At 39.6% G+C, this 25044-nt stretch overlaps 1 protein-coding gene across 9 annotated transcripts in view; it reads right to left on the bottom strand.

Annotated features, from left to right (window-relative positions):
• Window positions 1–25042, bottom strand: part of snap91a (synaptosome associated protein 91a) — a 68491-nt gene extending 43449 nt beyond the window's left edge. For 8 of the 9 annotated variants that reach the window (XM_062063600.1, XM_062063601.1, XM_062063603.1 and 5 more), the window contains exons 1-2: window positions 24796–25041; window positions 24451–24706 (exon numbers count right to left, since the gene is read on the bottom strand). In XM_062063600.1, the coding sequence (XP_061919584.1) occupies window positions 24451–24580 (130 nt within the window). In that variant the 5' untranslated portion in view covers window positions 24581–24706; window positions 24796–25041. Of the gene's footprint in view, window positions 1–24450; window positions 24707–24795 lie in introns of all 9 variants that reach the window. The other variant, XM_062063608.1, reaches the window with a different exon arrangement.
• Between the last annotated feature and the right edge of the window lie 2 nt (window positions 25043–25044).

Here is a 25044-nt window from a genome sequence, read left to right as displayed (position 1 = left end):
GAAAAAATACCCAGAATGCACCGTGTTCCAGTGTAGCAAAGTGCCAATGTGGTGTGCCAACTAAACAACAACGTGACATCTGAGGAAAACTGGAATTACTTTCAATTGGGAATAAATCGCAGTATTGTGTGTCTTAAATTACAATTAATTACATACTAACACACACACACACACACACACACACAAGTCTCGCATTTTTAAAGTATAAATTAAAATATTGATCAAGAATCAAGGCCAGTAGGAAAGACTAAGGATCACACAATGTTCAGTGCTAATATAATCACTAAAAATAACTAATAGACTTACCAAAAATGTTTCCCAGAGTAGTCCATCAAGGAAAGGTAAATTACATACATTTTTCAAAAACAACCATCCTTTTCCAGACTGCAAGTGATCAAATGCATGTAACTGTATTTTATTTTAAGACTTGACTTTTGGAAAAAAAAATAATAATAATGGGGGAAAACAATCTCTTAATTTTCATTAATTAAATGCAACCTGTGCGAAAAAATGACTATTTAATGTTGCTTACCAGCATCCTGTTGAGGGCAAAGGCAGTATTTTTAGCACAGTGCTGTAGTATGAGTGGTTTTAAATCAGACAAGTAGGTTTAAGGGCCTTGTGAAAACGGTTCAAGAAGACACAGTAAGAGGAAGGAGTAACAAGAGGAGGTAACAGCTGTGTACTGTGCTCTCAGCTCATTATTCTACAGTCAGACTGTTGGGAGGATAGTCACTGCCCACGCTAGAGATTTTCCAAAGGCATACAGTAGTTACTGTAGATGAGTGCACACCACAGAGGCCACTGACCAGCCTCTTCTTTCATTCCTTTGGTCACTGTACTAAGAATAAACACAAGGAAACCAAAACCAAGAATTTCACTATTAAATCAAGACATTACTGCCTCATCGGCTCACCAATCAATAACAGGTTTCAGTATGTATCATACGGTCCAAAACATGACCAAATGATGACGTTTAAAGATTATGCCATGGTAGACAACATGTACACTACGTACAGTGCGCAGTGCCCAAAAGATCCGTAGGGGGAGGGACATCTTGCACCAAGGAGGGCATGGCTGCCGTCAGGCGTGTGGAGATAAAAATATTGCTGAAAAGACAATGTGTCTATTTAGCAATATTATTACTACAATACTTATTGGGGCTGATTAAAACAATGCATTTGGGTGTCTGCTGGTACTTTTTTTTTTATATGCAGTTTTAGGAAATATATCATTATAATATATCTCCTATATAAAAACAATTGTCTTGCAATATGCATTTTTTGGTGTTTGGATCATCCCAGACGCATGAATAGGATAGGATAGACTTTTATTTATCCCACAATGAGGAAATTACATATATTTTTACATACAGGAGCAGAAGTAAAACTAAATGAAAAACAAAACAATTGTAATAAATAATGCATATTGAGCACTAATAACATCACCTCCTCAATGATGTCTAGTGGGCGGCCTAGGACTGAGTCAGCTCTCTTAATCAATTTATTAAGTCTGTTCCTGTCTCTGACCATGCTGCCCCCACCCCAACAAACGACGGCATAGAACACCGCAGAAGCTACCACAGTTTCGTAAAAAGTGCGCAACAGTGACCCGCACACCCCGAAGGACCTTAGTCTCCTCAAGAGCTGTAGGCGGCTTTGACCCTTCTTGTACACAGTGTTTAAACTGTCAGTCCAGTCCAGTTTATTGTCGAGGTGAACACCCAGGTATTTAAATTAGTACACTATTTCTATATCTGATCACTGGATGTTCACCAGTGTGCAGCGTGCTGAAAATAGTTTCTGTTGTGCATAGATTGTGATTCTATATTGCAAAAAAAAAACTGTTACAAATTATAGATGTGTGCTGCTTGTTCAATAACATTGCACTCAGGTTGGAGAGCATAATATAATATACAGGTATTATAATGTGGAGAAAAATGAGTGTTTCCATGGGCACATAATGCCGATAGTACATGCAAAATCCTCATGTAAATAGGGCAGTCTGCGCCACTTTTGCACTTGTTATGAATTGTACACGCGGTCTTAGTAGATCACACGCATCACGCCTACTAATAGAGCCTGCAATTTTATAGTTTTACACACAACTTAGCATATGTTTTATCTGAGTAGATCAGGCCCATTGTGCACTACGCAGGCTGGAGGAGGACTTCGGCCAATAAATGTGGGATCTGAGCCGAGGATGTTGTTGTGGCTTGTGCAGCCCTTTGAGACATTCGTGTTTAAGAGCTATATAAGTAAACTTCGATTGATTGATTGACATAAATAAGACCGCCCACAAAACAGCGCATTCTGAAGAGATGGTCAAAAAGTGACTTGAAGATGGTCTTTAAAACATAATCTATGCAAAATTTTGACCAAATAACCACCATCCCATGGTATGTAGACCAAAATGAGGTGTTTTAAATGTAGAAAAAAAATAGTAATATGACCCCTTTATAGCTAAACTTAGTGACAAAAAGTTACTTAAAAGAAGTTATCTGTTCAAACTTCTTCTTTAGTAATTGTGCAATATACTCTTGATACTGACTGTTCAACACTAACAAGCAGTTTTATTGACGTCAACAACTCAACTTACGTCAGTGTTACTGTTGATGTGCTGTAAGTACACTACACAATGAATGCTGTGTAAATTCAAATGTACTGTATTTTTCATGACTTGCCCGAACTGTAAAAACAGTCTTATCACATAATTGATACAAGAGAAAGCTATACTACAGAATATGTCATGTGCTTTATCAGAGCATCATACAATAAAGTAAAAAAATATTTCCAAGGGAGATGCTTGAAAACATTACTAAACAAACCCAATAAAGCTTGATATAAAAGGAGACCATGTGTCATTTTCTTTCACGCCAGGTCAGACTTTCTCTATTGGTTTTCCTATGTTCTGCGTTTATTTCCCTTTGAATATGTTTTGTTCTACTTCCAACATGCTTCTTCCCTTAGGCCATAAGACTCTTGAACGCATCATAATAATCCCCTCAATTCTCCCCAAAAACGGATTAACTCGCTGGAATATAAAGACAATATAACATACATCCGTAAACGTGGATGCATATGCAAAAGTGCAATATATTTACCCGTACAGTAATCCATTCATATCTGCACCTTATTGCTCTTTTATCCTGCACTACAACGAGCTAATGCAACGGAATTTCGTTCTTATTTGTACTGTAAAGTTCAAATTTGAATGACAAAAGGAAGTCTAAGTCTTTAAATGTGTCATCCTGCAGTGACTATCACTGCTCCAGAGCACTGTTCTCCTTACCTGCTTCTGATTAGTGATCAGGAAACTCACTTGCTTCTGATCACTAATCAGAGGGCTCTATAAGCCAGCCTCACACCCTCGTTGAAGCTGGATGATTATTTCATGTTTTGTCATGCCATTGCCTGGTTTCTGCATAGCTTTCCTTATGCTTTCTGTGCACTTCCCTGCTACACCAGCTATTTTTTTGTGTAATTAAATGCTTGTGCCTGCGTGCTGTCTACTGTCCCTGGATCATGGGGTCACAACTACCGCAGTAATGAGGAAGCGTAACACAATGTATACTTTAATGGACAACAATTCCTTTACAATTTCCATCCTGCTTCATCTTCTTATTCATTGGCAGACCTGGTGAGTTATACTGGGTTTATGAGCTAGGGTGAACAGGTAGCACTTTCTTTACTGTACCTGTGGCGGTTCAAATTTATTATATAAATGTATATATAAACAGTCTGAAAACTTTAATTCACACTTAAAACAGCTTACCACATGTAGGCTTCAAATACAAGTGTGGAGTTATTTCTGAATTAGGATAGGCAGGAAATTTGCTTATGGCACACAACAAAAATGAAAAAAACAACAGCAAACAAAATGGGCATGTTGGCGAGAGTAATGCAAGATGCAAGTGTGAGTAACATTATATTCCGTGTGCCATCTTGAAACCAGAGTTGAGTGACTGCCAATGAGGCAGATGGTGGGACAAACAAAAAAACATTCAGGAGAGGTATTGTTTTTTTTTCCTGATTTACCTCATTTTATATACTGAAATTAGTAAGAATATAACTGGCATAAAAAGTAGAATAACGACTATACTATTTTATATGTCTGAAATAAAGTTTGATGATGATGATTAAGTGTGGGTAGACCTAATTATACATTTTAAATTATAAATCAGTATATAAATAATGTTTACAGTTCTTCAATGCAAAATAAACTGCAGTGAAATATTTTACCCACAGTGGCTGAGTTGAAAAACATTGTATATTCTAGGATCAAGAGAAGTGAGGATTTTCATTATAGTATTCGGCTTTGTTGAACACTGCATACAAAGTGTGTGATTTCCCTTTACTGTGTTGCAAAAGAAGAAGGCCAATAGATTAAAAAAAAACACCTCCAACATAGCTAATTTTCTAGCCTCTTATAAAGACACTGACATTTATTAAACACCAGATTTAAGTATTAACTTTGCCCTCATTAACTCTACTTAGCACTGTTGACATGCATTGATATAGACACTAAATAGACAGTTGTGAGTAATGAACATAAAACTAAATTGAACTGGCTCATTGTGTAGAAGAGTGTTTTTTGCATGCAATTTATTGAAGTGGGATTTTACTTAATTTTTTAACAACTATTTCATGCATTAATTACCTAATTATGCACTGATCACCTAATCAAAGTTGGATGGCGGCTTAGAACTGTCACAACAAATGCCAACGCAACAACATAACAACTTTCAGCCACAACACAATTTGAAAAAGTCACACAAAATGCAAACAACACAACATAACAACATTAGGCCGGAACACAACAACTTTCTACCACAACACAACAACATAACCCTACAATACTTCAACATTAAGCAACAACAAAAGTGACAGTGGACCAAGTTTTGCCGACGGACCAAGTGGCTGAGAAGATAAGGTCAACAATGTTGAATGAACGTAGTTAGAAAAGTAAGTAAAACTAAGCTTTTGTTATCAATGTGTCTTTCACTTCTATTGTCACTTAATGTTGTGGCTTAGAGGGGACCTATTATTCAAAATTAACTCCTCTTACACATTGGTACCTGATTTTGTGTATTTGGGTTCTGCATAACTCTCGAAATTCTTATATCAAACCATGGAGGTAGTGCGGAGATATTTATAAAACAATCTTGTCTTCCTTCATACTTTTGCCAAACTAGTCGTTTGGAATTTGTCAAATTTGTGACGTTTTTTTCCAGTCAGCGGAAATTTCCATATGGTAGAAATAAACTCGAAGAGCTTTGTGCGAGTCCGCCATTGTAGTCCAACAATGTGGTCAATAAGTTAAAAAAAAAATATATATATATATATATATATATATATATATATATATATATATATATATATATATATATATATATATATATATATATATATATATATATATATATATATATATATATATATATGTACACACACATACAGTGGGGCAAAAAAGTATTTAGTCAGCCACCCATTGATTGTCAATATATGTATGTATATATACATACATATTTATACATATACATATATATGACATATGTCATTTGTCTAAAATCAGCTGTTTAGCACAGCGCCTTACACCCCCAACAAAATAATTTTAACCCAATGTGGCCCCCCGAGTCAAAGATAGACCCCTGCTCTATCCTCTTGGTGTGGGGCAGACTGGCTTGTTGCAATCATCCGCGTTGCCATTTCTAATACAAAGTAGCCTATAGTTCTAACTAATAATGTATCTGTCAGTAGCCTCAATATAGCTGGGCTAAAAAGTACAACATGGCTGAGGGGGAGAAGACGCAGTCGAAGTGGAGGCATGTAAATAAGGCCGCCCACAAAACGGCACATCCTGAAGAAACGATCGGAAAGCGGCTTGAATACGGTCTATAAAACATAATCTATGCAACATTTTGACCAAAGAACCACCATTACAGACCACAAGGAAGTAACCTGACTCTCGCCAGACCATTGTAGTTCGCTGAGCTCAACACAAGGGTTTGGGCTCGAAGGAATTGCAAACTCCTTCCAGATAGCAAAAAATAATGAACCAATCAGGATCGCTGGGCGGGATTTCATAGATGTGACGTAGCGCCGAAGGGACTGTTTGATTCAAACAATGGCGGCACAGGAACGAGGAGTTGTGTGCTGACATTGATTCTGCAATTGCAACTGTTTTAGGCGAGCTATGTCATTCATATGCGTGGGGAAATACGCAGCCTGCCAGCGGAAGTGCAGGATACTTCATCACAACATCCAGTTTCCGTGAACAAAATTGTTTCCTGAAGGCCAAATTTTCGGTGCATCACTAGTCAATAATGCGCAAATATAAGGCTATACTGTATGTAATATATATAAATACATTTTGACCAGAATTGACATGTACGCTGTCCCGTATTTGCTTACATGTTACGTACATTGCGTAAGTTGTTTATGTAAGTGAGTTGAAAAACAAAGCTAAAGTAGAGCCACGCTGATGTCTGTGTTGCCTCTACTTAACAGCCATAAAAAGATTAAAACCCTCACAAATATATTACACTATATATAGTCATTAACTCGTTAAAAAAACACTAATTTTAAAGGTGTGGTGACTTTTATCTTATTCATTTACGGAATCTGGTCAACGTCCTTTGTTTTCACTTTATTGAACTGCGCACTCAAGTCGTGGCTACATTGGGGCCTGTGCGCATTTATTCTGGAGTCTGAAAAAAAGATCACATTTTACTTGCAGTGTAAACAGTCAGCTGGAAAAAAATCAGACCTCGAAAAAAATCCAATTTGGGCCACTTTTGCCTGCAGTGTAAACGTAGTCTAGGACTTCCTACTTGTACCACCATATTTAGATTTGGTGCTACCAGTTTGCCTTACACATTTCTGGTCTGCCAGAGAATAAGAAGACAGAACAGAAGGGATCAGTGTTGCCAATTTAGCGACTTCGTTGCTACATTTAACGGGTAATCAGAGCCTTTCCGTGGAGACTTTTGAAAATTCAGAAATTAAAGTAGGTATCTTTCTTCCCAAAAGCACCTAGTAATGTTGTGGGCTCCTCCCCATTCAAAAGTATTCACAGGTGGTTCCATCTTGTGAGGTGGAAATACTTATTTAAACATTAGCTAAGCCAGAGGGGGAGGAGCTAATATGATTTTCATCTAATCTTGGCATGTGCATAACTGACATCCAACATGCAGTGACATAAATGCTGCTAAAAACAGCTTTTTTATGCATTCTGGATCGGTCTGAGAGTGTGAAAGTGTACCTAATGTTGTGACCAGGAAAATATATAGAACGTTTATGAAGTTCATTCTCAACCATGTCTGGGAAAAGAAAATAGCATGTGACGACTTCAAGATATATATTCAAACAGTGTACATTTTTAAAAGATAAATGATGACACTTTTGGAGAGGGTGTGGCGTTTCATTTGCAATCTGGGAACGCCTCCAGAAACAGAAATCTTGCTGACAGACTCAAAAAACGTGGTATAAAAGTGACTGTGGAGTAAATTTAACACAACTGTTACACCAAAGCATATCCAAAATCTAGAAGGAAGTGTTGTATATGTAGATTAAAATCATCATACGTCCTGTTTAAACAAATACTTAGGTAAAGGTGCAGTTAGACATTCTGAGGCAACAATTGGAATGACTTGTGTAACTCATTTTCATCCGTGGTTCCTATCATCAATGCAAATCAGAAGGAGGGGAAACTAATTGTTATACGCATCAGACACACTTGCCACAGCACTGAGCTGAAGGAGGGAAGTGTGAGTTAATAATAAAAAGAGAAGGAACCAACAAGATTTACCGCCATGATCACCTTCTCCACTTCATGCTCTTTCTATTGACTCGTCTCTAATCAATGATGTAAGCTAACATCTAACAACTAACAACAGGAAAAATTGGAACAGAATGGCTACAGGCATGTCACTCAGCATGTTCTAATACAACCAGGAGGGTGTTCTCTGCTCTGTAGGTTTCAGGCTGTTTACATACAATGCTATCAACAGTGCAGTCAATGCACATTTTTTGTCATTGCCATTGATGAAGTGTCTTATTCCAGCAAAAAACAAAACCGTAATCAATCTGACCTTCATGGTGAAGAAGCACATTAGATTGGTCCTGAGGGAATGTCTCTCAGCACAACCTGTGCATCGAGTAAATGTCAAAATTGGTATACGGTAATAGGTGTCATTGACATTCCTGTGGCAGTGCTCCAAAATAAACAGAATTCATCTTTCATCATACATGTAATCATTTAAAAAGGAACAAGAGACATGTTTAAAGCATCTAACCACTAAAAAACACATTTCTATTTCAATTACATAATTTTCTCAATATTGCTCACATTGCAGTCTCCAAGTAGTCATTGTGTTTCGGCATCCATGTGCAATTTCTGAGATAATTGCCATTTGCAATATTTTTTCGTAAAACATCTACAGCTTATCCTGTTCTCATCTGGACCGATGTTCTAACTACATGCTTCACCAAGCTGTCCGGTTTGGATTTCGAATATAAATCAAGTCATAAGCACAATCAAAACTGCAACGGATAAAGTGTTGTTAAAGGCACGGCTATAAAATAGACAAAGTGCTGCAGTTTAGAAGTCAACAAATTGCTAAGACAAAGTCAGGTTTGCTGGGGTGCAATTGATTCTGTTTGTGTTCTTGGTCTAATTAAGAGAGGGGTTAAATGGCTAAATGGGTTAAATAGGAGTAATCTATTGCGCCCATAAAGCCCTCTAAATAACCATCCAAAAACCGACCACTTACATGTTGTGACTTGAATATTAACCAAGTATTAGTGATTTTGTTATTATAAGGTCTACCAAGATCACAGAGAGCGAACTAGCCTATGCAGCTATAGTGTTTACATACTGAGCCGGTGAGCTACTGCATTGCCTATGAGTTGGTAAAAGTTAATTCTAGATTCTAAATCATGCATCACACTTGTATAGTAGAGGGTTGTTGCCATAAACCGAGAAGTTGGTCAACTTTGACAATCAACTTATACCCAGAGATGGCGAGAAAGACACAAAAAGACGCTTGTTTGCGCTTACCCTTTTCTTTTCACCTGCGTGAATATAATAATTAATTTGTCACACAAAAGTTATGAACATCCCATTAGCCGGCATCCCAATGAGAGCAGATATTGTACAGTAAGGGATTGTTTTATTATGTTCATAGTTTGTATTTCTTGTTTAGCACTTAGCAATAGTGCTACTTGCTCGATCTGATTATCACTCAGCTTCTAAAATTTGTGGCTCATCATTCGTAAATTGAGGTTAAAATATATAAGGTTTTGGATCATAATTTGTCCCAAAGGAGTTGGCTCTCATGAAGTCTGCCATGATTAGTAATAGTTATTGTTGTTGAAGGAAATAGTGAACGCAGAGATGCATCTGTGAAATTAATGCACTGCCGTACACCTAAAATTAGCAAAATATGTACATATTAAATGTTGTCATAAATGTGCCTGTTACTACATTACATATATACTTGCAGCGTGAAAATAAAACATTGATGGGTGACTTTGGATATTTTTAGAGCGCTGTACCTTTATATGCAGAATAGAGTTAATCCCATTACCTCCATTGTTAGTTGATTTTTGGAGTTTGAATGCATAAAAAAAAACAAAAAAACGTATGTGTTCTTGTCCCACATAAGAATTGTGAACGAATGGCAAAATTCCAAAAAAAGTGCAGTTCCCTTTTAAATGTTTTAACTATAGAGCACAAAGACAATTAATTAATTTAAAAGGGGACGGGCTAGTTTCAATTGAAGGTTCATTCTTTATCTCACAGAAACATTTTGGAAAATGTGTGGCAGATTGTTTCTGTTCCAGCATGTCTGTGCTCCAGTGCAGAAAGCAAGGTCCACACGCCTGCTTTGGCTGTGGTTTGGTGCAGAAGAACTTCGCTACCCCTGGACGCATACCCATCTAACCGCAGTGACCTCTGACCTTGCAAATGTCCTTTGGATGAATGCACCAAAAATTTAACAGACACAGTCCTGTAGGACTCTGATACTTTTGCCAAGTTTGTGTACAAATGTTACGCACATGATGTGTATACTGTTGAGCACACATTTTACTTAAAGCTGGGGTACCTAAGTTATTTTCTTCAACTAAAAAAAATAATCATATTAGCATCATACAGTATATCGTAAGAGTAACAGTACATTAAAGTGTATTTCATAACACGTACCTGTGACAACATTTATTTCCTGCAACAAAATACGAAATAGGGGATCCTACAATGCAACTTTAGACTGTCAACAACCTATGCGCATGCACATACAGCTCTAGAGTGTGATTGTGTGCACTTGAAGAGAGGAGAAGACTGGGAGGCACTATCAGTGAGGTGTGCAGAGTTGGTTGCAGAGTTTGAATTCTGCCTGGTGACACAAAATTCAAGCACCCCAGCTTTAATAATCCAAACTACATCTCACTCTTCAACAAAGCCGGAAAAATTTAGCCCCGAGAACAGGGCTGCATAATACTGCAAAAAAAGTGAATTATGATTTTCTTGAATTTGAGACCTCAATTCTCTGGGATGATTTTTGGGCATGTGCCGGCACAACTTTCAGCTGTTGTGAAGTCCCAGAAGAACAGTTGAACTATCGTTCTTGATTAAATGAATAAAGAATTATAAGGATCCGATCATATTTTTATGAAAATATACGTGATCATCCTCTCCGGCAGACACCTTTTATTTTTAGTCCCCCGGCTGACAAGTCAAGCAACTAATTATGTGTCTCCATAGGCAGTGTGGAGCCGCGTCACAAAGCTAATAGGAATCACCTCCATCACGGAAAATAAACTGCATTTCTTAGTATTTTAAGTATCATTCTCAAGTATCAGATGAGGCTCAACATGTTACACACAGAGAGCAAAACAGGAGCAAGCATGGTAATAGCTAAGCTAACCGCTAAGCTAGTTTAAAAAAAATAAAAAACAGCAAGAAATAAATGCTTAATAAAGTTTAAGAAGTGTAGATGGAACCACGTTACAGCAGAAAGTAAGCAGTTATTAACAGGAAATGAACAAGTAGATTTAAAAATAAAACCTATAGAGAGAGGATAATGTAACAGCAACTGTTGGTTTGTCAGCCTGTTCGAAATACACTCAAACCAATACCAAAACCAACTGTAGTGTATTGTATTTATATATATATATATATATGTGTGTGTGTGCAGAAAACATCGCACAGGGCGATGTGATGCGTCTAGTGCAGTAGCCTTGGAGTAGTAGTACCTGTAGTTAGTGCATGCTGCATGCCGCTTTTGCTTGCTATGCTGCATGCTGCTTCTGCCTGATACTCATTGCTTTCAGCTAGTGCCGCCGGCTAGCCCTCTGTCTCAGAGGGCGAAAAGAGGAGCCGAGTGCATAAGCCTCCTCAGCCGGTACATAGCCTCTCCATTGTCAAGACTCGTACATGCCTCCTCGTGGCCACACACGGTAACTGGAACCTCGCGGTTCCAGGCTAAGTTGTACGGGATCTCGGAGCAGCAGGGGGCCCCAGAGACGGGGCATGCAGGCCCACCGATGTGTGGACATGCCCTGGTGCCCAGTCAACCCCTGTCCCAGCTATGGGTAAATAACCCCAGCTATGGGCGAATAGTGAAAACCGCCTCAACGGTGGACCAGGCGGAAGATGGCGGCAGCGGAATGCACCACAACGGCTGGGAAGGCGGATGAAGGCTGCAGCAAAGACGGGTCCCCAGTCGTCTTGGTCTCCATGCCACTGGACCCTGGCCCGCTCAATGCCAAGGACTGTGTGGTGGCTGACCGTGCACCAGTCTCCCCACATTAAAAGATTCCACGCACAGGCGTCCTCCATATAGGGACGACCCTACGGAGGACAGTCATACTCGTTTCGAGTGACCGCCGACGACGATTGTATTTATACACAATTACAGTACAATAAAGATATGCTGTTAATGGTAATGTTGTCATACCCAGTTCAAAGTCAAAGTCAATGAAAAAAAACAGTAATTTATAGAGCCATTGCTTATTGGAATAATTTACAACTCGATGATCATCTAATAAAAGTAATATCAGCCTTTAAAAAATAATGCAAAGGTATTTACTGGAATGGAAATGACCATGTGTGTTATTTTGTACGAGTGTTAATTTTCCATGTTGATTGATGAAATGTAATACTTTTTAACATATTTTCTACACATATTGATAGTGATGAAATGAAATGTAAACTGATGTACAATCTTGTAGTCTCATTTTTATTTTATAGTTTAATGTGTTTTGCAAGGTTTTAGACTAGCTGACTGCCATGGCATCAGCTCATGGGGATCCTTTTCAAATAAACAAATAAATATTGTCAGTCAGTACACAACATATAAGAGGAGGGTGGATCGATCCATAAATTGGTATTGTTGATACAAAGTGTAGTATTGCTACATGATTGATAGAGTGATTAAGTCAATATTTGCATTTTCCCAAAATAATTTGTTTTTTGTTTTTGTTTATATTTATATTTACAAACTCAGGGAATAAATCCCTGGACACAAAATGACTTTGAGAGCAAAAACAAAAAGATTTAAATTAGTAGTAGATAGAAGTTTATGCTTTTGTTTAGTGATTGTGTACTATTGACTTTGTCATACTCAAACAATTGTATGTAATAAAAGACAATAAGGTAAATATTGTGTTGCTATTGTTAAACTGTCAATAGTGCTCACCATAAATATGGTATAATTAGTACATGTGATCGGTATCGGCCAATATCACACATGCAATCGGATTTAGCAGCATAAAACCCTAATTGGAACACCCGTAAAAAAAATTATCCAAAAAAAGATGCATGTAATGAAGACAAATTAAAAGATACGTCAATGGATTAATGTGATTGCTCTTCCCGCGAGCTGATGAATAATAGCCAGTGAGCCTCACCGGTGGGTAAACAGGGCAGCGAGGCAATTGACCCTGGTTGCCGAGGCGATCGTATGTTAGTGTAAAACGAGATCTCAATTTATTTTCTACTTTTTGTGCAGCCCTATCCAAGAATAAGATGTGTGTCAGTGAACAGTGCCAACCAGCAGTAACAACATACAATGAGAAGGCCTTTGTGCATATCGTAGTAACCTTTTCAATTATGCATTCATCAGCAGCAACATGACATGCTGGGGCACCAGTCGGTCAGTTGCTCTGTACCACAGTAGGCCACTGCCATTATTAAGACCTCTGTTTGTTAATGTATTTAATTAGGCATAAACACTACAAGGTTGTTAAGGTCTACAGTGAAAGGGGGGACGGTGCACATACTGGTAGTTATGGCGACCAGTATTTTCAGTAGCTGATCATAACCGTGGTTGTCATACTCTGCAGGTGTTTGTTTGTTCTACTTTGATGGACTGAAACACCTCATGGATACAATTATACTTTGTTTCTGATAAGACGTTTATGCAGCAATGAGTTAACATGTCCTTTGTAATAAATTTAGTTCGGTTTAGCAGCAGCATGGCCACTCCATTCAAAAGCCCATTGAGTTAATTGCTAATTTAGCAGTCATCGTGACCAATTTTTGGTACTATTTAAGTTTATACTATAGCCTTAAATTTTCTTTAAGATTCACATTCAGATACAGATTGGTTTATTTGAACATATATACATTTTGGCAAGACCTTCAGATCATCTTGAGCGTTTTCACCAAAGCCTACAAAGCCATTGGCCTTGAGCTAAACATCAAGAAGACCAAAGTAATGTTCGAACCGCCCCCCCAAAGCTTCCAAAGCTTCTGAATTTGAACCTCAATTAGATCCCTAATTACAAATTAAGAACGCAGTTCTGAAAAAAATGTACAGCACTTTCCATACCTTGGAAGCCACCAATCTGTAAATGCCAATATTGACGTGGAAGTGAAGTATCGTCTCAGCTGTGCCAGCGGAGGCTTTGGACATCTCAGAAAATGAGTATTCGAGAATAAGAGCTTTTACACAGATACCAAGATTCATGTATATAAAGCCATAGTTATCCCAACGTTGCTGTGTGCAAGCAAGACATGGACCACATACAGACACCACCTGAAAGGTCTTGAGATGTACCACCAATGATGTCTACGCAAGATGTTAGGCATCAGTTGGCGAGACAATCAAACAAACACAAGCGTCTTGGAGCAAGCCAATTCTACGACTATTGAGACAATGATTGTTAAAAATCAACTTAGCTGGACAGGGCCTTTATTACGCGTGGCTAATTACCGCCTGCCCAAACAACTTTTTTGCATCTTGGGGAACAGACACAGAGAGGCCAACGCAAACGATATAAAAACAACCTGAAGTGTAGTCTGAAGAAATGCGGCATTGATGTTGACAACTGAAAAAACCTAGCTACAGATCACACAGTCTGGAGGCGTTTAGTCGCCCTAGGCACCAGCCATCACAAAGAAAGTATACGTCAGAATGCCATTAGGAGAAGAGAGGAAAGAAAGACGCATGAAAGTAGAGCCAGCTCCTTTCGTCCATGAGGAATTACTGAATGCCCAGTCTGCCAAAGGACTTGCAAATCAAGGCCTGGCATTGCGAACCACCTACGAGTGCACAATTATGAAAAAAAAATCCTCCTCGACTCGAGTGATACCCGATGATGATGATACAGTTTCAAAATGATACATCACATTTTTACAATATACAAAGATATAATGTCTGAAGAACATTTGTTTTTATAGTTGTTGGTCGAACGGGACAAGCGGTAGAAAATGGATGGATGGATGGATGGTCATTTATTATGTTTTGTTTACTTTTTCAATAATGCTAAAGCGGCATAGCAGTTTTAAAGTGGCTTCCCTGCGGTATATGAGATATGACTTTCCCCTTGGACATACAGTATGAAGGAGATTCATATGGCCCCATTCATCACGGTTTACCTGACACATGAAACGTCACGAATCGGGGGGTGCACTCTCCACTTTAGCCGCCAGACAGCAGTAGAGTGTTGAATATCTTTAAATTGTGGTAATTCCATCTTTGACCGCATCATCAGTTGCTATGTAGAGTGGTGATTTCCATCATTTTCAGCAGACTGCATTGCAAAATGATTAATCACCCCTCTTCCTCTCGAGCAAGTTCCACCCAGGACAAATTTGATTCTGTGGAGTTTTAGTCGTCTTAGTAGTCTTTTTGTTTATTGTCCATATGGGATTATTTATATTAAATACACATTTTTACATAACTTGTAAATTATTGATAATACATTATTTCTTAATATCGAATTATAAATGTAGTTAAACTGCAATTTAGTTAGTTGTGTCTTTTATGTACACGCTCAGGCTCCCACAGCCAAATCTACTTCTGGTTCCTAAGAGCAATACAGTAAACCCTTGTTTGTTGCTCTTAAAGGCCTACTGAAACCCACTACTACCGACCACGCAGTCTGATAGTTTATATATCAATGATGAAATCTTAACATTGCAACACATGCCAATACGGCCGGGTTAACTTATAAAGTGCAATTTTAAATTTCCCGCTAAACTTCCGGTTGAAAACGTCTATGTATGACGACGTATGCGCGTGACGTCAGTAGTTAAACGGAAGTATTCGGACACCATAGAATCCAATACAAAAAGCTCTGTTTTCATCTCTAAATTCCACAGTATTGTGGACATCTGTGTTGGTGAATCTTTTGCAATTTGTTTAATGAACAATGAAGACTGCAAAGAAGAAAGTTGTAGGTGGGATCGGTGTATTAGCGGCTGGCTGTACCAACACAACCAGGAGGACTTTGACTTGGATAACAGACGCGCTATCCGACGCTAGCCGCTGACCGCACGGATGATCGGGTGAAGTCCTTCGTCCTTCCGTCGATCGCTGGAACGCAGGTGAGCACGGGTGTTGATGAGCAGATGAGGGCTGGCTGGCGTAGGTGGATAGCTAATGTTTTTAGCATAGCTCTGTGAGGTCCCGTTGCTAAGTTAGCTTCAATGGCGTCGTTAGCAACAGCATTGTTAAGCTTCGCCAAGCTGGAAAGCATTAACCGTGTATTTACAGGTCCATGGTTTAATAGTATTGTTGATTTTCTGTCTATCCTTCCAGTCAGGGGTTTATTTATTTTGTTTCTATCTGCATTTAAGCACGATGCTATCACGTTAGCTCCGTAGCTAAAGTGCTTCGCCGATGTATTGTCGTGGAGATAAAAGTCACTGTGAATGTCCATTTTGCGTTCTCGACTCTCATTTTCAAGAAGATATAGTATCCGAGGTGGTTTAAAATACAAATCCGCGATCCACAATAGAAAAAAGAGAGAGCGTGGAATCCAATGAGCCAGCTTGTACCTAAGTTACGGTCAGAGCGAAAAAAGATGCGTCCTGCACTGCACTCTAGTACTTCACTCTCACGTTCCTCATCCACGAATCTTTCATCCTGGCTCAAATTAATGGGGTAATCGTTGCTTTCTCGGTCCGAATCGCTCTCGCTACTGGTGTAAACAATGGGGAAATGTGAGGAGCCCTTCAGCCTGTGACGTCACGCTACTTCCGGTACAGGCAAGGCTTTTTTTGTCAGCGACCAAAAGTTGCGAACTTTATCGTCGATGTTCTCTACTAAATCCTTTCAGCAAAAATATGGCAATATCGCAAAATGATCAAGTATGACACATAGAATGGATCTGCTATCCCCGTTTAAATAAATAAAAAATCATTTCAGTAGGCCTTTAATGAATAATAGTGAAGTAGGAATTATTAATTTTTTTTTTTTTTGCTAGAGCATAAAAAAACATTTTAAATATTTTTTTAACATTAAGAAAGCCCTCGAGACATGAATTAACACCCAAGTAGTCACCTTTACAAGCCGCAAACTTTGAAGCTTCAACATAGGTTCCACAAAGGTACAAATATGTCCTCTTCATATCTCTTTAAGTTCAGTAATTACAGTTATATTATTATTTTAAAATTAAAAGTGTGTACGTTGCACTTTTGCAACACATGTTTGGAAACTTAGCATCCTCTGCAAAAAGGATATTCAAAAATATTCAACTAAATCATTTTGGGGGCCTCATTTCCAGAATGCTAAGGACCAAGGGGCCAAACTTCTCCCTTCACTATTATTCTTATGTTGTATATCGCAGACAACCAGTGTCCTCTACAGTTGAGTTGAGTTGAGTTTGAGTTTATTTCGAACATGCAAGCATACAACATGATACATCACAATTTCCAGTTTCTCTTTTGGACATGTTTGAAAAGGAGTAGGAAGAAGCAGAGCTTATTTAATCCTACCCCTTTTCTTTTACATAACAGTTGCTAAAACTTTTGTTCACTTCCTGTTCTCAATTTATTCACAATATACTCCATAAGTAATCACAATAAAAATAAATAAATAAATAATAATTGGTCAAGTAAGTTATATTTCATATGATGAGATGAGTAAGATTATTTTGAGAATGAATGAATGGATGGATGAAATTAATTCGGAATGTTTATCATGGTTCTTCTTCTTTGTACTTTGTAAACACTTTAAGTTTGAAGAGTTTCTTGAAGTGGACATTTGATTTTGGTACATTTATTTTGTCAGTTATGGAATGGAACTTTATTAACTTTATTGCACTTAAAAAGTACAACGAGATTACATTTTCAGTGCAAACCTGTTCATACATCATATGGTAGACAGAACAGGAACACTGAAGCATTTAAGTAGAAGCATTTAAGTCCCATCTTAAAACTAATTTCTATACTCTAGCCTTTAAAAAGACCCCCCTTTTAGACCAGTTGATCTGCCGTCTCTTTTCTGCTCTGCCCCCCTCTCCTTTGTGGAGGTTGGGGGCACAGAATTGGTGACCACAGGTGATCCGCTAGCTGTCCAAAGTCGGGACTGTGCATCAGTTGGGGACGTCTCTGCGCTGCTGACCTGTCTCAACTCAAGATGATCTCCTGCTGGCCCCACTGTGGACTGGACTCTCACACTATTATGCTAGATCCACTATGGACTGGACTCTCACACTATTATGCTAGATCCACTCGACGGCTATTGCACCGGTCACCCAAGGGTGCGTGGGGTCCCCACATCTGCGGTCCCCTCCAAGGTTTCTCATGGTCATCCCATTGGGTTTGAGTTTTTTCTTGCACTGATGTGGGATCTGAGCCGAGGATGTCGTTGTGGCTTGTGCAGCCCTTTGAGACACTCGTGATTTAGGGCTATAGAAATAAACTTTGATTGATTGATTGACTGATGCGTAAAGAGGTAGGGAAAGGGTAAAACATGGGCTGAGGACAAGGAGGGGAAAAAAGCAAGTCCCTAACTAAACTCCTGTGGGAGTGGGGGTTCATTTCGAAACCAGGAAAAAACATATTTATACACATAGGAGCACGTTGCTGTTTTTAAGGTCCTTCTGCACATCAAGCTAATCAAAGATCATCTTCATGACAGCACTCTCACGTTTTTAAGAATTTACTGCAAAAATGTGAGTGTCTTACAAGGTTTTTTTTAACTGAACTCGCAGTGAGTTAATTGAGTCAATTGAATAGCCCAAATGACAGAGAGGACAGCACCTAAAATGCAGTGGCGGGCTGTGCGTTTCTCACCTAGGCCTTCCGTAATGTCCTACTTAGTCCGACTTCACCTCTCAAAATACCGTAATTTATGTCACAGCATAGACACGGATGGAGATACTATACAGAAACACATATGCACACTACTTTGCATTGAATCCCCTCAACAGTGTACAAAACGGCGCATTTAACATTCAATAAACCCGCTTCAGCAATTAAAACATATAAATGGTAAATGGGTAATACTTGTATAGCGCTTTTCTACCTTCAAGGTACACAAAGCGCTTTGACAGTATTTCCACATTCACCCATTCACACACTGATGACGGGAGCTGCCATGCAAGGCCCTAACCATGACCCATCAGGAGCAAGGGTGAAGTGTCTTGCTCAAGGACACAACGGACGTGACTAGGTTGGTAGAATGTGGGGATTGAACCAGGAACCCTCAGGTTGCTGGCACGGCCACTCTCCCAACCGCGCCACCCCGTCCCAAGGTACTATCAAAATTAAATGAATTGTAGAAAACAAATGAAACATGAAAACATTAAGAAATAAAATATTTGAACTCAGAATTTGTAGCACCCATTCGACGCCGTACAAGCCAGTGGTACCGCTCGTAGTCGGTAGTTGGTCGTAGTCGATTAATTCGTGTGAAAGTGGCGGGCAAACCCTTTCACCGCCGGGATAGCTTCCGGTGTCGGCCGACCTCGTCTCACAAGATGTAGTTTCTCTTAAGTATCCTTCTTTAAAATGGCCTTGCATATACATATTTGCCAACTAATCAACATTTTGCTCTCCTTCTTTGTGGGTTAAAAAAGTGAGTGCCGGTGACTTTTCTGTGGCTTTCTATGGCTCTGGTGCCACTTCCTGTTTTCGGAACTTGTGGTTGGATACTCACTTGGGTCTCCCAAATGAGTATCCAATCACATGACGCGTAAATGTCACGTTCAATGTTAGGCCAGCTAGAAGGCCTTACTGACAACAACAACTCGTGATCCGATTGGCTATCGCATTTATCTATCAACTGTATGTGTTCACTTACAGTGCACAGACGCCTGCATTGTTGATTCTGAAGGCCCCGGGCGGATTTCGTACAACCTGGCAACATATGCTAGCTGAATTCTGATTGGATAAAAACGTTAACCTAAAAACAACAGCACTGGAAGGAGCATAATATGCCATGAAGATAATATGAATACTTTTTAGAGAAAGTAAATTAAAAATTACTTTTATCTTTAATTATGATCATGATTTCTGGTTCTGTTAGGCCAGCAGAGAAGGCCTTGCTGGCCCAACACTGCTAAAATGGAACACTGCTAGTATAACTAAAGAAGTTGAACAAATGACTACTCACTGCATCTGAAGTAAACAAGCTACAGCAATGCCTTAAGTTACATAAATCCCAAAACGAAAAAAATAACAAGGACATAAACAGGTGCCTTGAGGAACACCTCATTTCGATAAATCCCAAGTCTGCCTCCTGGCCCCACCACACATTTTTTTAACAGAACTGTCGTGTCGGTCTGGTGTCATTCCTAAAACAGATTTGGCCCCAGTAGTCTATCATCTTAGTAATATTAAGGGCCACTAACAAAATGTTGGTTAGGGCCACAAAAAGCTATATACAGTCATGGTCATACACTTGTAAAGAACATAATGTCATGGCTGTCTTGAGTTTCCAATCATTTCTATAATTCTTATTTTTTTGTGATGGAGTTATTGGAGCACATGTCACAAAAAACATTCATGAAGTTTGGTTCTTTTATGAATTTATTATGAGTCTACTGAAAATGTGACTAAATCTGCTGGGTCAAAAGTATACATACAGCAATGTTAATATTTGGTTACATGTCCCTTGGCAAGTTTCACTGCAATAAGACACTTTTGGTAGCCATCCACAAGCTTCTGGATGAAATTGTGACTACTCCTCTTGACAAAATTGGTGCAGTTCAGCTAAATTTGTTGGTTTTCTCACATGGACTTGTTTCTTCAGCATTGCCCACACTTTTAAGTCAGGACTTTGGGAAGGTCATTCTAAAACCTTAATTCTAGCCTGATTTAGCCATTCCTTTACCACTTTTGACGTGTGTTTGGGGTCATTGTCCTGTTGGAACACTCAACTGCGCCCAAGACCCAACCTCCGGGCTGATGATTTTAGGTTGTCCTGAAGAATTTGGAGGTAAGCCTCCTTTTTCATTGTTCCATTTACTCTCTGTAAAGCACCAGTTCCATTGGCAGCAAAACAGGCCCAGAGCATAATACTACCACCACCATGCTTGACGGTAGGGTGATGTTTCTGTGATCATTGGCGTTGTTAGGCCTATTTTAGGGGGGCTCAAGCCCCCCTAAAATGTTCTTAAGCCCCCCTAAATAATTTGGTGTTTTTACAAATACATGACGACATATTCATTATAAAGTGGCCCGAATATGAGTTTAAATAAATAATCATATAACCTGTCATTATTCACTCAGTTTCACCTCACTTCATAGTGTAAGGTAGAGAGCCCCTTTAGTGCGTCGGTATCCAATCCATTCCACTTGTTCATATAGAAAATGCCCACATCACTCAAAATCCAGTCCGTATTTTCTCTGCGACCTTGCTTGCGGTCTGGCAGGTGTACGAAGCACATTAGCACATAGCACTGCAGAACAAGAACCTTGTGTCTGCAATTGTAAATAATTTGGTTTTTAAGTTTTGTGTTTCTTGTACAATCTATATAAAGTAATATACATTAGCTCATTGTTAAAATAATGAAAACAACATCATTAAATATATTTGTTTTATTGTATTGTTACATTAATAGCTCTTGTATTATTATAGGATGGCTTGTTAAACATTTCATAGGATTTTCAGAGGGTGGAAAAACCAAGACATTTAATATAAAATGTAAAATGAATAAATACATAAAAAGAAAAAGAAAAAAAATGGTTAAAAGCCATCGTCCCGAGGAGCATTTAATTTCGTCTCGTGCATTTTTTTTACCGTCCCCAGGACGACGGGACTACATTAATCTCAAGCCCTGGAAGTTACATTTTATTGTTTGCATTATTTGTTTCAGCATTGCACTTTGAAGATGGTCTCTCAGCTCTTTGACAGCTTTGGCTCTTTTTCAGATCAGCAGACTAAGTCTTTCTTATTTACAGTATATGTAAATGTTTCTCATTTCTATTCAGACTTCCATATATATTTAATTTCCTAAACGGCTTGCCATAATATATATATAAATATATTATATACAAGCCAAATTATCCCGATCCAGATATTACTTTAATTCAAGTAGTTAAGTAATATTTCAAGGGCTTGAATTTACAACCATTTTAGTCACATATGTGCCCAAAATGTCATATGTGCAACTTCAAAATATTTGGGAACAAACAATTATTGTATTGTGAGCGAAAGTTGTGGCATTAGCCTCTATGTTGTCAATTAAAGGACTACTGAAACCCACTACTACCAACCACGCAGTCTGATAGTTTATATATCAATGATGAAATCTTAACATTGCAACACATGCCAATACGACCGGGTTAACTTATAAAGTGCAATTTTAAATTTCCCGGGAAACTTCCGGCTGAAAACGTTTCGGTATGATGACGTTTGCGCGTGATGTCACGGGTTGAAGCAGACATTTTGGAATAGCACGGTGGCCAGCTTAAGTCGTCTGTTTTCACCACATAATTCCACAGTATTCTGGACATCTGTGTTGGTGAATCTTTTGCAATTTGTTCAATTGTTCAAACAATGGAGACTGCAAAGAAGAAAGCTGTAGGTGGGATCGGTGTATTAGTGGCTGGCTGCAGCAACACAACCAGGAGGACTTTGAGTTGGATAGCAGACGCGCAACCGTGAGTACAGCTTTGGCTTCCAAACATTTGATCGCTTGCCCGTACGTGCGTGCATGTCACGTACGTAACTTTGGGGAAATATATGTTTCTTGCCGACTCTGATGGCGGCCGGGGTGTCGTCGAAAGCTACAACGCCGTCCGCCGCCGCGCCGCTGTCCTCACCTGTCTGGGTTGACTTCCTCCGTCTCCGGGCCGCCGACCGCACCGGTCATCGTGGTGAAGTCCTTCGTCGCGCCGTTGATCGCTGGAACGCAGGTGAGCACGGGTGTTGATGAGCAGATGAGGGTTGGCGTAGGTGGAGAGCTAATGTTTTTAGCATAGCTCTGTCGAGGTCCTGTAGCTAAGTTAGCTTCAATGGCGTCGTTAGCAACAGCATTGCTAGGCTTCGCCAGGCGGCACAGCATTGACCGTGTGGTTACAGGTCCAGGGTTTGGTAGTATTGTTGATCTTCTGTCTATCCTTCCAGTCAGGGGCTTTTTTCTTCTGTTTCGATATGCAGTTAAGCACGATGCTATCATATTAACTCCGTAGCTAAATTGCTTCGCCGATGTATTGTCGTGGAGATAAAAGTCACTGTAAAAGTCCATTTTGCGTTCTCGACTCTCATTTTCAAGAGGATATAGTATCCGAGGTGGTTTAAAATACAACTCCGTGATCCACAATAGAAAAAGGAGAGAGTGTGGAATCTAATGAGCCCTTGTACCTAAGTTACGGTCAGAGCGAAAAAAGATACGTCCTGCACTGCACTCTAATCCTTTACTCTCACTTTCCTCATCCACGAATCTTTCATCCTGGCTCAAATTAATGGGGTAATCGTTGCTTTCTCGGTCCGAATCGCTCTCGCTGCTGGTGTAAACAATGTGCAAATGTGAGGAGCCCTTCAACCTATGACGTCACGCTACTTCCGGTACAGGCAAGGCTTTTTTTATCAGCGACCAAAAGTTGCGAACTTTATCGTCGATGTTCTCTACTAAATCCTTTCAGCAAAAATATGGCAATATCGCGAAATGATCAAGTATGACACATAGAATGGATCTGCTATCCCCGTTTAAATAAGAAAATTTCATTTCAGTAGGCCTTTAATAACATAGAGGCTAATGCCATGACTTTCATTGTGTTTCAGTGTATCTTGAAGGATCATGCAAGTAATTGTTTCTTGTTGATGCTGTAAACAAAATGTCACTGTGCAAACCCATGTTTGCTGTTGTACTGAACACAGATTGAAACTAAACCGACTGAAATAATAATAATAACAATGAATAATTTCTAAGTCTTTGTTAGCCCTTTGTGAAGTTTTGTGCTTGTGCGCTACGTTCGCTAGCATCCTGCATCTCTGGGGGCTAAGCCCCCCCTGTCCTTAAGAGCTAGTGACGCCCCTGCATGTGATTAAAGGCCTCACCCTTTCTCCTCCAAACATATTGCTGGGTATTGTGGCCAAACAGCTCAATTGTTGTTTCATCTGACACAACATGGACAAAGATAAGACCTTCTGGAGGAAAGTTCTGTGGTCAAAAATAAGAGTTGTAGAAATTGTTGGAAACTCAAGACAGCTATGACATTATGTTCTTTACAAGTGTATGTAAACTTTTGACCACGACTGTAAGTGCAGGGCGGCACCGGCAGTCGCTCAGTTGTAAGTACTTGGGTTAGAGTCAAAGAGCAACTGCAACCGGTTGTTGGGAGAGACGGCGGTCTGCATCCTGTAGCAAGACACCAAGGGTGCAGTCTCCATTTGTGCATCCCTTCATCCTTGCGTGGCGCAGCGGTGCGCAACATAATATAAACTGTAAAAGTGTACATTTAATTTCCCCTCGAAGCGATATAATCAGTGTAAAGAAAAGTAGTGTGGGAGATGACCCCTGCAGCTTTTGAGTGCTGCAGATTTGAATGACACATGGGCTGCAAGGCGGAGGCCACAATGGCCTAAATGGAAATGATGGATGGACGAACAGATATAGATAGATAGATAGATAGATAGATAGATAGATAGATAGATAGATAGATAGATAGATAGATAGATAGATAGATAGATAGATAGATAGATAGATAGATAGATAGATAGATAGATAGATAGATAGATAGATAGATAGATAGATAATACATACTTACATTCCAGGTGTTTTTTCTTTGGGGCCGTTTGTTCATGAGTGGTGGATTTACAGACAGCTCGGGACACCTCAGATCCAGTCAGGCCGTACTGGGCCGCGGCGATGCGGTCCGTCAGCGTCTGACCCGACATCTTCTCCTCTTTAAGTGGAGACCAGCCACACCAACGGAGCGTTCAATGTGGTCCTACCCCCCCAACCTCCACGCCGAACACGAAGAGCAGCCTCTCGGTGGTAATCCCAGCTGTTGCCCTTCGAAGCTAAACACACACATTTTATTACGTAACAATAGTGGAAGCGTGGGAATCAGTCCAAACACAATATTCATGGAGGCAAAGTGACAAATCACCTTCAAGATGTTATTTTTTGGATCTTGAAGCCTCTCCCCCCCCAACCTCTCGGTCTTCCTGCTTAATCCTCGCAGCCTTTCTGACGGTCCTCGTTCAAGAAGATGAACGTCCGCTTTTCCGCTTCCTCCTCCTCCCCAAGACGCTTCCTGTGCGCGGCGACCCCCCCAACTGACAAGCACGCTTCCCACGCCGCCGAGTCGTCGGTTCACGTCTTCTTCTTCTTTTTTTTTTTCTTGTATTAAATTAAA

The sequence above is a fragment of the Entelurus aequoreus genome, linkage group LG11 (genome assembly GCF_033978785.1).
Source record: "Entelurus aequoreus isolate RoL-2023_Sb linkage group LG11, RoL_Eaeq_v1.1, whole genome shotgun sequence".
NCBI lineage: Eukaryota > Metazoa > Chordata > Actinopteri > Syngnathiformes > Syngnathidae > Entelurus > Entelurus aequoreus.
Note: the sequence above shows the minus strand (reverse complement) of the source record. Positions and strands in the feature narration are given on the sequence as shown.